At 36.3% G+C, this 15,125-nt stretch overlaps 1 protein-coding gene across 1 annotated transcript; it reads left to right on the forward strand.

The window, feature by feature from the left end:
- The first annotated feature begins 311 nt into the window (after nt 1–311).
- LOC125075646 lies at nt 312–10,123 on the forward strand. The gene is made up of 4 exons (XM_047687354.1): nt 312–576; nt 9,167–9,365; nt 9,558–9,754; nt 10,020–10,123. The coding sequence occupies exons 1-4, from the start codon at nt 312–314 to the stop codon at nt 10,121–10,123; spliced, it is 765 nt and encodes a 254-aa protein (XP_047543310.1).
- The last annotated feature ends 5,002 nt before the right edge of the window (nt 10,124–15,125 follow it).

Below are 15,125 nucleotides of genomic sequence, written 5' to 3' on the forward strand. Positions count from 1 at the left end.
GTATTTGTATTTTAATTGGGTCACCGCCCGTCAGTAGGTATCAAAAAAGGGTACCATTGAAAACCAGCATTAGGTGTCCACACCTATGAATTGCTGAATGGTATACCTATTTGGGACACGTCATATACCTATATTGTACTTGTTCTTTTTCTTTATTTTTTTTTTGTATCGTTACTTTTTTTTATTGTTCATTTTATTTCTTTTTTTTTTGTGTAAATGATAAGTTATTAGTACTTAAGTTATTTTTTTTTTATTATTATTATTTTTTACTTTTTATGAGACCAAAAACCTTTTCAGCTTCTACGGCGTAAATGTGTCAAGGTCATTTACCTCCATCAGTTCGAGGTGTTCTAGCAGTCAGTAAAGTGAGGGATCTTGAAAATTTAGCTGCCATTGCCGACAAGGTTATGGAAACTACACGACCCTTGCAAGTTGCCGAAGTTCAAGCCATGTCAAGCTCCAGCACCAACGCCAGCACCAGCAGTAACACCGCTTACATTATTGCGGAATTAGCGAAATTAAGTCTAAAAATTCGTAACATCGAGAAACAAAGGAATAGACGTGAAAAATACACAGGTCATCGTTCGCGATCTCGATCGGCGTCTCGTATTCGTAATACGATGCAAAACAACCCGGAATGGTTATGTTTTTATCATTTTAGATTTCGTCACAGAGCAAGAAAATGTATAGAGCCGTGTGCTTGGAAAACGTTACAAAATAAGGAAAACTAAATGTGGTGCAATCGCAGGTGGAGATATGCGCCATAACCCCAGTCCACCGCCTTTGTATTAGAGATAACAATAGTGGTTTAAAATTTTTAGTCGATACAGGAGCAAATATATCGGTTTTACCAGCAAATAGTCGAAAATTTTACAATAGTGGGTGTGAGGAGTAAATAAGGTTAAAGCCGAGTTTCAGAAAATGCAAGAAATGGGCATTTGTAGACCATCAAAAAGTAATTGGGAAAGTCCATTACATGTAGTTACAAAAAAGAACGGAGAAATAAGACCCTGTGGTGAATATATACAATTAAATGCTATAACAAAACCAGATCGATACCCAATACCCCGTATCCAGGACTGTACGTACCTTTTACATGGCATGGTTATATTTTCGAGGATAGACATGCAAAGAGCTTACCACAATATAGGAATTAATGAACAGGATATACCAAAACTGCCATAAAAATACCCTTTGGACTATACGAGTTCACGAGAATTACCTTTGGGTTAAGAAATGCTGCCCAGACCTTCCAAAGATTTTTAAACAATGAAGTATTACGGGACCTTAACTTTATATTTATCTATATTGACGACATCATTATTGCGTCATCCTCAATATCGGAACATAGACAGCACATTAGACAAGTACTAGATCGTCTTAATAAGTATGGTATAACCATTAATTTGGCTAAATGCGAGTTCGGAAAACCTGAGTTAAGTTTTCTATGGTATTCATATGGTTCAGACATACAGAGGTAACACTATGATAAATATGGCTATTAAACACTTTCGACCTCTAATCGAGGGAGGCCGCTAACTGTATATACAGATTTATGATATATATGCCTATAGTTTATTCATTAGCAAGTAATAAAATTAGTAAGAATGACACGCCAAGGCGAATTCGACACTTAGATTTTATAATGCAGTTTTGTACTAACATAAAACATATTAGTGGAACGCAAAACATTGTTGCCGACACCCTCTCGCGAATATCAGCAATAGAGTTGCCGTCACCTATCGATTACGAGGATTTAGCTAACCTGCAACGCAAGGATGACGATTTAAAAAATCTTATGAATTTTAAAAACCTAAATTTCAAACAAATTATGTTGCCCAATTGCAACAAGTCCATATATTGCGAAGTATCTAGGAATAGAGTACGTGTATATTTGCCCGAACGATTTCGAGTATCAGCTTTCAACGCGTTACATGAAGTCAGTCACCCCGGCAAGCGCGCATCGCGAAAGATGATGCAAGATCGATACTTCTGGAAAGGAATGAATAAAGAAATTAATAATTGGACAAAGGCATGTCTAAAATGTCAAAAATCAAAAATACATAGACATACTATATCACCGTTTGGACATTTTGTCAATAGCGATAGATTTGAACATTTACGTATGGATATAGTAGGACCCTTAAAATACTGCAACGGTTATCGATATATTGTCACAATGATGGATAGAAAGACGGGTTGGCCAGAATGTTACCCTGTAAAGGACATTTCGGCCGACACCATAGCTGATGTTATTTATTCCGGATGGATTGCGAGATTTGGATGTCCGTTAAAGTTGACAACAGATCAAGGACGCCAATTTGAGTCTAATTTATTTAGACAATTAGCTAAAAGAATGGGTATTAAAGCTTAGAACCACTGCTTATCATCCACAATCCAATGGACTCTTAGAACGTTGGCATCGCTCGTTAAAAACATCTCTAATGTGTAGAGGCAATACAGATCAGTGGGTTTCCGAATTACCATCTGTATAACTAGGCCTACATCTGTACAACAGTTCGCTTCGCCTTGTGACTACATCTTCTTAAAAAATAAAGCATCTCTACAATATACATAATGGATGGATGGAAAAATGGATACTACTCATTTGTGAATTATAACAAAATTCGTCATTAGTGTGTAACAACGACGATCGTTCATTATGTCTGATGTATGTGCTTGAAAAATGATTAGCAAATTGATTACAGATATCTGTGCCATCAGTGAAAGAACAATTATTAAATGTCATAACAGAAGGGAAGTCGCATTTATTACCTCGTTTTGTTTTTGGATTGTTTTTTATATTAGATTCAACTCTATCAATGTAACTTCTATAGTTTGCTCTAACAAGAATCACATCTATTTCGAAGTAATTTAAATTGTATCTCATCTAAAGGATTTTTATATTTTTTATATAATATTCTATATGTCGGAAATGAAGTCATAATCACAACTATTGGAACGCCAGCTCCATTTATTGGAGCTCAACAGAGTCTACGTCGTGGCAGTCCTCCGGGCTGAGTTTAGTTCTGCTCGGTCAGGCGGACAGTACACTTCTAGAAACTGTCTCGCGTTCTATATAGACTGTACATAGTGGAAGTGAAGTGTTTTGAATAAAGAAATTAGAGTCAGTGTTGTTGTGTTGTAATTGATTGTGTCTAATTAATTGTGTTTGTAATAAAATAGTCTTAGAGGAAAATCCCTCTCAACCTAGTACATCGGCGCGATGACGTCAGGTGGAAGGGATAGCAACACGAGAACGGAGAGCCTTGTGTTTCACCCACCTTCACGTCGAGCGATGACAGCTCAAAGCCTTCGATGCCAATTTTGGCGACTGATCTCCAGAGTAAGGAGATAGAGGTGTCCAAGGACGGTCTCCCGTCAGGAAAGGCCGTGTAGAAGAAGAGTGGGGAGAACGTATAAAAAGCAGCGCCAGCACCCGGCGCGCTCTCTTTTGCTGTTCGGCTGCTATCGGGTCAACATCTCGGCAACGTCATTCTGTCCGTTAGGTTTTTTGTTAGATTGTTCCGTAATTGTTGTAATAGCTTCAGAGGTGTTTCATTATTAGTTTTCGTATAAATTAATTTTGGTTTGTTAAATTTAATTGCTTTCAAAGTAGATTCGTTTTGTAAATTGTTTTCTTCAGGGTAGTAAATAAATTTGTATTTAAAAAAAATATCTTCTGGTCTTATTTCTAAGAATAGTAATTACTCATAAAATCTTTGATTGTCAATTGTTTGTTTTTTGAACCAACACTTCTCATAAAGCCCACTGTATATAATACGAGAAATATTATGGATCAGACTATCCAAAACAGAGATATTCTGACATATATTTATTTTTCTCGGCCAATCTTCTAATTAAACTTTGAGAGTACCATAAGGATAAAAATTTTTGTTCCTGATAATTTTCATTGGCACACATTTTTCTATAATCTTTCTTAATTTAATATAAAATACATTAGTTAATTGATTAATATCTAAACAGCTTTTAAATAGTATATCCCATTGTATTGCAGCAAGATGTTGGTTAATTAATTTATAGTTCGCATGTAAGAAATTGCATCTTATTATACTATTATTTGATATAATATTCGGATCATTGTGGTTAGCTTCATAGTAGATTTCTATTGGAGGGTGGTACTTATCTATCGGACATGCAGAAAACATACTGTTATCTACTTTTACATTATTAGAATTACTAAACACAAGATCCAATCTTTTACCGTAAGCATTATCGACGCCATTATTGAAAAAGATTTGGCAATGACATGAATTCATTTATAAGAGTACCATTTGAATTATTATAATTTGGAATAAAACGTTCATATTTATTGTCTTCACGAGTCCAATGAATAGAAGGTATATTAAAGTCGCCTGCTATAATTGTAGACGATTGCTCGTCAATTACCCTTTCAACGTTCTGAGTAAATCTTTCAAGTACCTCATATTTCAATGGTGAAGGAATATAGACCGCACATATAGAAATAGATTTTTCGTCTAATAAGACTTTTACCCACAGATCCTCACAATATATCGTCTCCCATGAGTGAACTCTATAAGATTGGTATTTCTTAGAAACCGCAATCAAAACCCCTCCACCATCCAGTCTGTCAGTATTACTAGATTCACGGTCCCTACGAAAAATATTATAGCGATTGTCTATGAATTCATTATCTTATGAAATACTACTATTGAGCTAAGTTTCAGTAAATATTATGACATCAAAGTCAAAATTAAGTATAGCTAAGTATATATAATTTGTTTTTGTTCGCATCCTCCTTACAATAAAATAAATTAAAATTTTTCACCATAACACAAACACAACTAAATAAATTTACAATTCAAGCAAAACAGCAAAAGAAAGAAAGAAAACGATAATTCTATTACAATGATTTTAAAACTTCTTTAGATTTAATTAAAAGTACGTCACTTGAAATTGATTTTCTAAGAAAAATATTACCATTACGTGACCATACAAAACGATATTGCTTTTCTTTCGCAAATTTTCGAGTTGCAGCATAAATATCTTTAGCTGTTGAAGTTAAATGTTCTAAGATGTAAACAGGCCTTTTTTCTCCAGATATGCCTAGATGTGCTGTATTTAGTTTGTCGTTGCTATTTTTTTTATTGAAATTTATTACTCCGGCTAAAAAACGATCTCGCATCAGAGGGCTGCTGAACTTGACAAGTACCGATCTAGGGCGTGACGATTCTTTATTAAGCTTCGCTACATTTAGATACAGTTCCATTCGTTATTGGTACGTCAATTATTTTACCAATTTGTTCGATTGTCTTGACTAAATTTTCATTTTTATGCTCAGGGACACAGTGTAACTCAATGTTGCTTGCCCTAATTTCTTTTTCCAATAAATTAATAGTATTGCTTTGAGTATTTATAATCTGTCTTAAATCGTTATTGTCCTTTTTTAATATTACTATTTCTCTCTTTAATTCCTCCAATTCTTCCTTACATTAGCAGCCCGTAAATGTCCCACTGCTGGGATAAAGGCCTCCTCTTCCTTTGAGGAGAAGGTTTGGAGCATATTCCACCACGCTGCTCCAATGCGGGTTGGCGGAATACACATGTGGCAGAATTTCGTTGAAATTAGACACATGCAGGTTTCCTCACGATGTTTTCCTTCACCGCCGAGCACGAGATGAATTATAAACACAAATTAAGGACATGAAATTTCAGTGGTGCCTGCCTGGATTTGAACCCGAAATCATCGGTTAAGATGCACGCGTTCTAGCCACTGGGCCATCTCGGCTCAATTCTTCCTTAAAAGTATCAAAAGTATTCGATAAATAATCTAGTGATGCCTTGATGCTTTGTAATCCGGTTAATTCTTCGCGTTTATTTTTTAAGTCCACACTTAGCGTTTCAGAAAGTATTAGCTTCACTTCGTTTCTTATTGCCACTAGCCAACCGTTATTAGAATCAACTAAATCTTCGGTAATATTGGGCACAGGTGTAGATGGCAGTGCAGTTGAATTATTACGTTTTCTCTGACAAGTTGGACAGATCCACTGCCCTCTAGTGACTATTGGCTTATTACCCGGGAGACTATGCATTCCAAATGATACAGAGACTGACATTTAATACATTTTAGTCTTTTTTGTGTGACAAGTACATTAACTTTGCAAGCATAACATTCATTTGCCATTTTTTAGAAAATAATATAAAGTTGACAAAAGGCTGCACTCGGGGTTTGAACCTCCGTCTCATACAACTTTAGTAAGACTGTTGTGCCTCTAGGCCACAGTTGGTTTAATGTAAACTTTGAATTATTTGATATGCTTCCGAGGTTGATTAAGTTTTTTATGATTTTGTTCAATGTAATTTACCAAGTTAGTGGGTATTATTGAATTATTCATTTACTTTACAGTATAGGATATTTGTTTTTTAACTGTTATCATCAATATTTTAGTCCTTTATGTTAACACACAAATAGTTAAATTTAACGTACGTAACGTTTAAACACTAATCAATACTATCTGACTTGACTTATTTCTTTTTTTTTCTTTTATCCTTTCACTGGTGTGAGCGAGACTGACAGCGAGGCATCTAATGATCTAGATATACGGTAGCGTGTCAGCCAAGTTCTAGTAACAGAACTGGCGAGTAGCACCGTGTGTAATATTACACGAACCATTTGCAGCCACTTTTGACCTCGTCATAACTCAAAAACTATTTGACATAAATGTGTCAAATTTGGCTCATATATTGAGACTCGCGAGATACAGATATATATGTGTTCCAAATTTCATAAACGCATCTTAAACGGTTATTTAGATATTAACGTCCAAAAATCGACATTTTTATCACTGACTGACCTATAGATCAAAACTATAACCTACTTCCAGGTGACCTAGAAAGTTCAAATTTGGCATGCAGGTAGATAATAAGGCCAATATAAAGGAAAAAATCTGAAAGTGGTAATTTTTTATCATTTTATTATAATTTTTCATTTTATTGGGTCAATTAGGAACACTTATATAATTAGTTCCTGTAATAACTGTAATGTAATAAAAAAAATGATGTAAGAACCAGCAATCAAAACTTATGACAGACGGTCTTAATGTGGATTTTAAGGTAGAGAAATAGAGAAGGTACATTGGGACGTCGACAACAGCAATAGCGCACGTAAAATAACAATTCAATTTAAACATAATTTAATTTGCGAACTAGAAGTCAAAACCAAGTCACAGATATTAAGTAATGTACATATATGTTCAAAGGAAACAAATCTCTATTTGCTTAGCATATTCTACTACTATACACAAATCACAAGGCCTTCGCCTTGATGGTGCTCTTCTCGACATTGGCTCCTCTATATTTAGTAAAGAGCAGGCTTACGTTGGCCTCTCCAGAGTTAAAACTTTAGATGGAGTACATCTTATCAATTTAGGTCCAAGTCAAATCAAGACACAAGAGAGCTCTATTGTAGAGTACAACCGTCTGCGCACGTTATACCACCCCGACTTGGCCAAATTAAGTATAAACAGAAAACGCGTAAAAAAATACCTAATAATAATTTTTATACAAAAAGTAGTGATATCCCATCAAAAACATAAATGTAAAAATGAGAGCCAAGTCAAATATACCTTGGTTGTTGTTTTTAACGACAAAAGAAGTGAGGTCTAAATGGGTGCCAAGTTAAATAGTCCTTTCTGAAATTTACTTATAACTACATAAAATATCATTTATTCTTATAACTTGGGATAATATATTGTTGCCTAAGGTCTGACTTGGCTAGTTCTCATATACGAATTATATTATAGCCTTCGCAAGTTCGAAGCCTGTTACCTGTTAAATGAATTATAAACACAAATTAAGCACGCAAAAATTCAATGGTACTTGTCTTACTGGTTAAGATTCATGTTTTCTAGTGACAGGACCATCGCAGCTCTTAATGTACGTTATTACTAACTAAGCAATACTGAGCTGTCCTCCATTCTTCTTAGGTGTTCTGAGTTATAATTTGTTATTCTAAACACAAACTACAGTTTGTGTTTATAAACATATAAGAACTAGCCAAGATAGACCTTAGGCAACAATATATTATCCCAAGTTATAAGAAGAAATGATATTTTATCCCGACAAAACTGTCGGTTTACCCCTCAGGCTTGACTGCCTTTGCTACGCTATTTAGTTAGCTGTACTTGCCCGCTTGGACGCGGTTACGCTGCCTTTCGGCATATTGATTTGGCTGTATATGTCACTGGCTTGTCTGTTTGCTTGTTGTTTTAGATTGTGTGTGAGAATTTGACACATTTATGTCAAATAGTTTTTGAGTTATGAGGAGGTCAAAAGTGACTCCAAATGGTTCGTGTAATATTACACACGGTGCTACTCGCCAGTTCTGTTAATAGAACTTGGCTGACACGCTACCGCGTGTCTAGATTACACAAATACAATATAATATTCTACTTAATATTTATTTATTATTTATGTAATAATATAATATACATACACAATACACACCGACATTACACTTCATATATTTATTTTCATAGCAATATTAACACAAAATATTAATACTCAAACATACTCGGGCGAAACCCGTAGTATGCAGCGGATCGGCCGAGCGACGCTTTTGTTCCGCGTCTACCGGCCACCTATTATAATGGGTGACCCCGTTTAGTACACGTCATTCCGAACATGAGTAGTGGAAGTGAGTGTGACACAACAGAATCGCGAGTGAATACACGGCCACGTCGGCGAAGCAAAATGGCCGAACCAGTGCGCGATGATCTACCTCGTACATCTCCTACATCCGTGCCTATTAGGATACCACCATTTTCGCCCGAAAAACCCGCAATTTGGTTTGCTCAGGTGGAAGGACAATTTTTAATTTCGCAAATTAATGATGACGCCACGACATTTTAATTAATACTGGGCAACCTAGACAGGTAATATGCAGCGGAAGTTGAAGACATCCTCACCGGACCACCAAACTATGAACGACTGAAGGCGGAATTAATTAAAAGATTATCAATTTCACGTGAAAATAAGCAATTATTGATGTACGAGGAATTAGGAAATCGTAAACCATCGCAATTTCTACGCCATCTTCAACATCTAGCCGGACCGAGAGTTCCTGAGGACTTTTTAAAAACCATCTGGACAAGTCGGTTGACTAGTGGAATGAACCCTATTGTAGCGTCTCAGCCAACGTTAAATCTCAATGCCCTGGCAGAACTCGCCGACTGTGTCCATGATATCGCGCCTCAAGGACATCAAATCGCAGCAGCATCGACATCTTCTAAATCGTCTCAGATAGAGGACCTCACTCGACAGGTAGCCCAACTGACAAAGCAGATTAGTGCTCTCACCGCCCAGGTCCAACACACGTCCAGAAGGCGGGATCGAAAACAAGGCAGACGAAGCAGGTCTTCGTCCCGACGATCCAATTCCAGTTTTCGCCTAAAACTAATGACCTTGTAACGAGCGTGAAGGTTTCCACTGGTGGAAATAGTAGGTACCACGATATCTTGGCGGAGTTCCCTGAAATAACTCGCCCCGCTCGCTCCTGATAAGCTCAAAATCGCCAGACAGGAATTCGACGCAATGCTAGCGAACGGCACGGCACATCCTTCTGACAGTCCTTGGTCGTCGCCTCTACATCTTGCGTCGAAAACGGATAACGGTTGGCGGCCGTGCGGTGACTATAGGTTGCTTAACGCGAGAACCGTACCAGATAAGTATCCCATACGTCACATTCACGACTTTTCGCACAGCTTGGCTGGTTGTAAGTACTTTTCTGTTATCGATTTGGTCAAGGCTTACAATCAGATTTCAGTCGCTGAGGACGACATACCTAAAACGGCGATCACAACGCCTTTTGGCTTATACGAATTTCCTTTTATGACGTTTGGATTAAGGAATGCCGGTCATTTGAAAGGTTCGTGGACGAGTTAACACGTGGACTCGACTTGGTATATTCCAGGACCCAGGAAGAACATAAGAGCCACCTCCGCACACTTTTCACCCGAATGAAAAATTACGGTGTATAGTCAATGTTTCTGCTTGGGATCAAATAGCGGAACATGTTAAGGATCAGCGCGGGACGGGGGAGATGAGCGCCCCACCGCGGTCGACAGACGAGCTAGCTTATTAGCATTACCGGAGTCACCGTGTGTAGTATACATATGTACATCATTTTTGTAAACTCTCAGTTGGTAGAGCAATGAACCTACGTAACGCAGCAATATACGTTTCCTTTGTTAAATCGGTAACCAATTCTAAATGTAATGCCTTTGTAGTGAAACAGACAAAGACAGCAATATACACCTTGATAGTTTTAGATCCACGTCCTTTCCTATCGGCAGCTTGTAAAGGACCGCAGTAATCTACGCCTGTTGTTTGAAACGGGTAACCTGGGTCGAGTCGCTGCTCCGGCAACTGACCCATGATAGGGTTAATCGTTTGAGCTTTCATTCTGAAACACTTGTAGCATTTGTGTGCGATCTGTTTAGCCATATTGCGACCACCTATAGGCCAAAATTGTTGCCTTAAAGATGATAAAAGAAGTTGTGGTGCTGCGTGAAACAATCTTAAATGTTCAAAAGTAAAAATTAGTTTTGTCAAAGGATGTTTGCATGAAATTAATACTGGATGTCTTTTATTATAGTCAAATTTTGAATTTTTTAATCTGCCACCTACCCTTAGTAGACCTGTTTCATCAAGAAACGGTGACAGGGAAATAAGATTATTTTTATTAGGTAAAGCTTGTTTATTGTACAAAAGTTTGTATTCGGGAAACGATTCAATTTGTGATTGTTTTAATAGTAAATTAAATGCGTTATCTAATTCTTGTGTATTCAATGGTCCAGATAATTTCTGGTTGCAATCATAAATTTTACAATTGTAAACAAATCTTAATGCAAAAGCCATTGTACGTTTAATTTTAGTTAATGTTGAAAATCTGTGAAAATCAATAAGCTGATTATTCTTGATTGCAATTGTTGATGCAACATGAGCTACAATTTCAGGTAAGTCATCTTTGTAATTTATGTTATTTTTAGGCCATTTACATTCCAACTCGTGCAAAAATGTTGGACCTGACCACCACAAATCCAAGGTATTTATTGATGCCAAGTTTATACCCCTTGTTAGCAGGTCAGCAGGGTTGTCATAAGTTGGAACATAACGCCATTCAAAAGTGTAAGTAAGTTCTTGTATTTCAGCAACACGATTCTTAACAAATAACTTTAATTTAGATGGAGGTGTTTTCAGCCAACCTAGAACGACAGATGAATCACTCCAAAGAATGCATCTTTGCACAGGTAACCTAAATGCTTCTAATACTTTTTGTGTTAAACGTGCTGCTACAATCGCGCCACATAATTCCAGGCGAGGAATTGTAGTTGGTTTTAACGGTGCGACTTTACTTTTTGCGCATAGTAACCGTGTCATGATCTTGCCATCGACTGAAATACTTCTTACGAATGTACATGCTCCGTAAGCTTCCTGCGATGCATCACAAAATGTATGTAATTCAATAAGCGCCAAATCAGGACAAACAACGCAACGAGGTAAATGTAAGTCGTTTAAGAAATGGAGATCTGATTTAAATTTATTCCATTTTTGTGCAACATCTAACGGCAAAGGCTCATCCCAAGATATCTTCAAAAGCCAAAGATTTTGGAGAAGTATTTTAGCCTTGATGACAAAAACTGTAAGAAGTCCGAGAGGATCAAATATTTGTCCAATTGTGGACAAAACTGATCGCTTCGTGACCTGACTTCCTGATAAAATATTATGAGAAAAACACAATTTATCTGAGGATGATATCCAACCTAGCCCTAGCGTATTATTAGAATTTTGTCGGCCTAAATTAACATGCGTATTTGAATTTGAGCTTATATCGCGTAGATCTGGTATATTTGATTTAATTTTGCGTAAATTGAAACAACCTTTTGATAAAACTTCACATATGCTATCCCTGATCTTAATTAAATTATCTATTGACTGGGTACCTGTAACTAGGTCATCTACATAAAAGTCATTATTAATTATCTCGGAAATAAGATTATCCTCACATTCAAGTGCAAGTTGTTTTAAGCATCTAACGGCAAGAAATGGCGCAGATGCAGTCCCATAAGTAACGGTATTGAGTTGAAATATGCTAAGTTCTTTACTAGGGTCATCTCTCCAAATTATATTTTGTAAATGTCTCTGATTTTGATGAATTAGTACTTGACGGTACATTTTTTCAATGTCCGCAGTCATGACGTAAGAGTAATGCCGAAACCTAATAAGAATAGAGAATAAATCGTTTTGTATAGTGGGACCAACCATCTGAAGATCATTCAACGATACACCTGTTGTTGATGGCGCACTTGCATTGAATACAGCTCTCAATTTTGTTGTCGCGCTGTTTTCGCGTAACACTCCGTGGTGTGGTAGAAAATATAAATTATTTGTATCTAAAACAGGGTAATTTGGAACAACTGACATATGACCTAATTGCTCGTACTCAGTCATGAAATCTATATATAATTCTTTTAATTTTGGTTGTTTCTGTAATCTACGTTCTAATGATAAAAAACAATGTAAGGCTCGAGTATATGAATCTCCTAATAGAGTTTCTGGTTTTTTAAGTGGAATAGCTACCGAAAATCTACCATCAGGCATTCTTGTGAAGTTGTCTACGAAATGTTTTTCACATAACTTCTCTTCCATTGAATATGCAGGCTTAAAAGCATAGGGTGTTTCCTCAAGTGACCAAAATTTTGCTAATTGTTCTTGAATATCTGTACAATCATTTTTTATAAAGTTACATGTAATTAGACCAGTATTTTCTTTGTAAATATTATGTTTAAGTCCACTAGTGGGACCAGAAATGATGTAACCTAATTGGGTTTCTTGCAATACGGGACAGTTCTTACCTAAACGAATTTGATTTGACAATATTGAATTCCAGAATATGTCTGCTCCCAATAATAGATCTATGTCAATAGGATTATAATAATGTGGATCAGCCAATGTGTATTGTGATGAAATGCGTAAATCCTTAATGATTACTCTGTTGTTACATAAATTGGTAATATTTGGTAAAACAAATAATGATATGTTACTTTGAAATGACGAAACCTTTGAAAATATGATTGTGTCGCATCGCTTATTTACTTGCGTAATGGTACTATTTATTCCTGTTACTGATATTTGTGTTTTTTGACAATGTAGGTTCAACTTATGTAGTAATCTTTGAGTCATGAAGGATGCTTGGCTCCCTGAGTCGAGAACAGCTCTTGCTTCGTGACGTTGATTATCGCTACCTAGAATGTAAATCACTGCAGTCGAAAGCAATACTGGCTCTGTCATTTGGACTGAGAGCGCGGTGGCTTTGTCGACTGGCGGCTCAACATGTTGTGAGGAACCTATTTCTTTGTGTAATAGTGTATTGTGTTTTAGTGAGCATTTAGTACAAGAGCCCGATTTGCATTTATGAACACGATGACCTGGCCGTAAACAATTATTACATAACTTAAGCTTACGGGCAGATTCGATCCTATCACTGATAGATTGATTTAAAAAAGTTTCACAGTTGTATATCTTATGTGTGTTTTTACATAGAGGACATTTTGGTATGTATATATTTGTGTTTAATAATCCCTTAATTTGATCATTCCTATTTTTGTATTTGTTTATGTTGTTGTTTATATGTATTGTTTCAAGAAGGTCAGCTTTATTTTTTAAAAAACTCATAAAATCATTTAATGTTATTTTATTTAAAGTAGATTTACGCTCTTCCCAATCTCGAGACGTTTTAGGATCTAATTTGGAATTCATTAAATAAATAATTAATGTATCCCAATGCATTGTACTTTCACCTAATGTATGTAAGGATCTTAGATTTTTTGAAAATATATCAATAATTGAGCGTATACCTAACGCTGATTCACGCTTCAAGGGTTCAATAACAAACATAGATTGTACGTGGTTCTGAATTAGTAACCTTTCATTATTATAACGATCGCACAACAAATCCCACGCTATTTTGTAATTACAGGATGAAAACCCAATCGATCTTATTACCTGCGCAGCGCCTCCCTCCAGGGAAGCCCTCAAATAGTGAAACTTTTGTATGTCAACTATTCCTTGGTTCTCGTGTATTAGGGAAACGAATGTATCCCGAAACTCAAGCCAGTCCTCGTACCGACCGCCGAATTTAGGAAGCTGGATCGTTGGCAATTTAACATTATTTGTCTTCGTCAGTTTCACCATTTCTGAAGATCGCGAACTGCCTGAAATACACGAACGAATATCATCGTTATCATCATCCCCGGCATTTAGATTACGTGCGCTGCGATTACGTATTTGCTTTGCTTTGGCTAATATCATGTAAAACTGATCTTCAATTTCCTGCCTCTCACTGAACTGTTGAACATCATCATCGGTGTCAATTAAATATTCAATATTACTCTGGATTAAATCAAATTGATTTAAAAGCTGTTCCGTTTTTTTTATTCTAAGTTCTAGCTCAGTAACTTGCACGGCTGATAATAATTCTGGCAAAGAATTTACGTAATTAATAAACATTGTTAGCCGGCCTTTAACTGAGCCGCGTTTCTTTATAAGATCTTTAATATTTTCGGACATTATGAAGGCTATTATGGCAGGCGGTTGTTAAATTTATTTTAACTATAAGTTTTGAATTAATCAGTTACAACAATTACGATCTTGTACTTCTACAAAGAATAAATAAGTAATGTAAGTTATGAAGAGAAAATGACTATCTAAAATGGACTTTAAATGTATGATAATAAACACTAGTTGTTTACAATATTACTCTAATGAACTTCATATAGAAAAACAACGCCGCTCGGTGGCGATAGAACAAAAGATCCTTATCGCTTGGATCGTCTCAACTGCACTTAATACGCACTGAATATTAATAAATGAAATGACTTAATTTTAACTATTGAAATTACTAATGTTTGATTTATAAAGCAAACTTGGATAATGGATAAAATCTAGGAATGTTAGGGATTAAAGGAATACAAAAGTTGGAACGTCCTCACAGATTCTCGCTCCTGCTGGGCTGCTCGCCGTACTGGTCAATGCTTGCTTCCATCCAGAACGCACCCAGTGTCCAGAACTCAAAGTTGGCTCGT

Source organism: Vanessa atalanta, chromosome W (assembly GCF_905147765.1).
Source record: "Vanessa atalanta chromosome W, ilVanAtal1.2, whole genome shotgun sequence".
NCBI classification, from domain to species: Eukaryota; Metazoa; Arthropoda; class Insecta; order Lepidoptera; family Nymphalidae; genus Vanessa; species Vanessa atalanta.

Coding starts and splice junctions, on each gene's coding strand:
- LOC125075646 (XM_047687354.1), top strand. CDS start 312: ATGTGTCAAGGTCATTTACCTCCATCAGTTCGAGGTGTTCTAGCAGTC. Junction 577..9,166: donor TAGACGTGAAAAATACACAG/GTCATCGTTCGC, acceptor ACCCTATTGTAG/CGTCTCAGCCAACGTTAAAT. Junction 9,755..10,019: donor TTCGCACAGCTTGGCTGGTT/GTAAGTACTTTT, acceptor TACGGTGTATAG/TCAATGTTTCTGCTTGGGAT.